This window comes from Odontomachus brunneus, unplaced genomic scaffold (assembly GCF_010583005.1).
Source record: "Odontomachus brunneus isolate Ranch 3 - 2012 unplaced genomic scaffold, Obru_v1 Obru_scaffold_258, whole genome shotgun sequence".
Taxonomy (NCBI): Eukaryota; Metazoa; Arthropoda; class Insecta; order Hymenoptera; family Formicidae; genus Odontomachus; species Odontomachus brunneus.
In genome coordinates, this window is record NW_022639708.1 from 47,877 (window position 1) to 50,956 (window position 3,080).

Sequence of the window (3,080 nt, forward strand, 5' to 3'; positions counted from 1 at the left end):
ATAGGAACTTTAAAGTTCAAATACCAACAAGGGACGAGTGGAAAACTATCAGGCTTCCCATACATCCGAACACGGACATCTGGTACACAGACGGGTCGGGGGCGAATGGTCGCTTTGGAGCGGGCTTCTGTTGCCAGAAGTTTGATCAAAAGGTAACTATACCTATGGGCGAATGGGCCACAGTATTTTAGGCGGAAGTGCTTGCCATACTGAAATGCGTCAAAATCCAAATTGCACAAGACGTAAAAGATAAGAGCATTCTTATCTGCTCGGATAGCAGAGCAGCGTTAGGCGCGCTCGAAGGAACCACCACTGAATCATCAGTGGTATGGGACTGCAAGCAGGCACTAAATAAATTGGGAGAAACTAACAAAGTCACCATCATATGGATCCCTGGACACAGGGGACTACATGGCAATGAAGTAGCGGATGGCCTTGCAAAACTGGGTACCCTGGAGGACCCGGTTGAGCAGGAGATGGGCATTCCCTTCGCCGTTGGTAAAGAATATATCAAGAAGAGCCTAGAAAAGGAGCATCTGGACTCGTGGAAACGAGGACAAGGCTGCCGGCGGGCTAAACTCCTGATGGAAAAACCATCGAAAAGTAGGGCCCGTGAACTACTGACGATGAACAAAAAGAAATTGAGGCTCGCAATTAACCTCCTTACGGGACATATGGCCTTAAGAGCACATCTATACAACCTGAAAATGGCTGAGCAAAAAAATTGCCGGCTATGCGGGGAAGAAGAGGAGGACAGCATCCACATCCTGTGTCGTTGCCCCCTATTAGCAATAAGAAGATACAGATCCTGGGGGCAGATGTTCTCAGAACCCAAGGATCTAAAAGAAATGAGGATCAACAAACTATGTGGCCTGGTAAATAACACCGGGCTAGACCAATAGGAGCATCTCAGGTAAACAGCGGGATGTCACAGAGGAACTTATAGATCCAGGTGACGTAGGAGCTGAAATAGCTCTACCCGCTCAAGACTTACTTATTTACTACTTACTAAATCATAATTTATATGAATTTCAAGCATCTTTCATTTATTAAAGCAAGACGGTTCGTATCTATTTTGAATGAATAAATGAATTAATTTAATTAATTCTGATTAATCTTGATACATAAAACATTTGCATTCGCTTTTTGTACATGCTTTGTTGTTTAATTATATATTGGAAGAGTTGTACTAGTACAAAACGGCAGATACACTAAACATTACGCAATATAATTGATACAGTAATGATATTCTTCATAGAAATGTTTAAAACAGAAATACTCGCCACACCATGCACAGCGCATAAAAGCGGCCAGCCCATAAATATTACATTTAAGTATATGCTTTTCTTTCCTGAAGTAACAGAAATCTACAGGATTTTGAAATTCACCGGGATCCGTTTCTAGATATCCATTTTTAAACCAAGCATATTGGAAAAGATTTTTGAATCTGGGCGAAGAAAGCTGATTATGAGTTAATGATTGCAATTTAATTATTTCATTACGTGAGTGCAAATTGACATGTTTCTCTTGGAGAATTACATTATCCGAAAATGTTCGGACGAAATTTTTCCAAATCCGGAATCCAAACACATCTAAAAGCTGAATGAAGGCCGTTGTCTTTTTTGGAATGATTGAAAATTTTACTTCTTTGTCTTGTGGAATCAACTGCTCTAGCTGGCTCGGGCAGTGTCCCGTCCACGAGTCGAGTAGTAGCATGCTTTTACGGCCAGTATTTAGTACATACACTTCGCTGAACCAAGTTTTGAAATGTTCAGACGTAAGTTTTCCTGATTTTGAAGCTTGGATGTAAATGTTAACTGGACGGAATAGAGTTTCTTGCACCCTCGGACCAAATGTTCCTGTAGACTCCTTTAAAACTATATATAGTGGTGAAAGAAGACGTCCGCTTGCCGAAATAATAGGCATTATAGTGTAGCTATGTGTTGTAGAAGATACCGATTGAACCATCGCTTCAACTGTTTTTACTCCTGATTTCGCCAATGTTCGCCCAGAATGTATTTCAAGGTTGAAGCCGCTCTCGTTTGCATTGTAAATGTCTTCAACTCCAATAGCTGGGATGTCAGATCTTACGTTTAAAACAAACGATTCTGCGATATTTGGTAGGTTACCAATATCTTGAAGCGTAGATCGCGTCCTGAATGTTGTTATCTTGCGAGAAACAATTCTATGCACATTCTTGAATTTCCAAATCCACCATTTACTTGCCTTGAATTCGGGTAAGTCCATTTGGTCCTTTGCCTCCAAGGCCCAGAATCTTAAATTCATATCGTGAACAATAGATCTTCTGTCAGAAGCTTCTTCAAACTTTTGCAGTACATATTCCGCAATAAATTGAAATTTATCTGCATTTGTTCCACCTTTCTCTACACTCGCTTCCCATCTGTAAAGCTGGCTCAAGGATTTAACCTTGCGAAAATTTCTCTGTACAGTAGTAAAAGATCGACGTGCCTTTTTTCCGCTTTTCCAAAACTCCACAGCTTTTCTCTTATAACTGAAGTCGACTTTTCCACCTTCATTGTCAACAATGCATTCTTCAGGTTCAAAATTGTCTTCTTCTTCTTCTGCAGCTGTAATGTACTCTACAACTTGTGCTCCATGTGGTTCTGATGGATCGGCAAAATCAAGCACGTAATCATATTCAATTAATGATACGGAATGTACGTTTAGAAAATTTTGTATAATGTCATGAATTTCATTATGCATTTCAATTTCAGATGGCGTTACAGGTGTCTGTGCTATACTCGCAATTTGAAACGTAGTCGTTAACATGTTTATTACGTTTGCAACATTAATCAACGTCATTTTAAAGAGAAGTGTATCAAGCAATGATCACTAACTTTTTTCAATAGAATGGTGATTGCTTGCAGTCGTAAATGACACTGGGAATAAGCTACTTCCTCGAGCATATTTATATCAATCAAAAGACGCAATTATCAATTAAAAAATTAAGCCGACATCTGCTCGATGACGCTTATCTTACCAATATGTACTAATGATCAGGAATAAAATACGTTCGCATTATCGGAACATTCGATAAGGTTATCGTCAATACGTGACTC

The 3,080-nt window shown here is 39.7% G+C and overlaps 1 protein-coding gene across 1 annotated transcript in view; it reads left to right on the forward strand.

Moving 5' to 3' along the window:
- LOC116852838 overlaps positions 1 to 902 on the forward strand; it is a 1,623-nt gene extending 721 nt beyond the window's left edge. Inside the window, exons 2-3 of the mRNA XM_032833549.1 lie at positions 5 to 82; positions 278 to 902. Of these exons, the coding sequence (XP_032689440.1) occupies positions 5 to 82; positions 278 to 902 (703 nt within the window). The remainder of the gene's footprint in view (positions 1 to 4; positions 83 to 277) is intronic.
- The last annotated feature ends 2,178 nt before the right edge of the window (positions 903 to 3,080 follow it).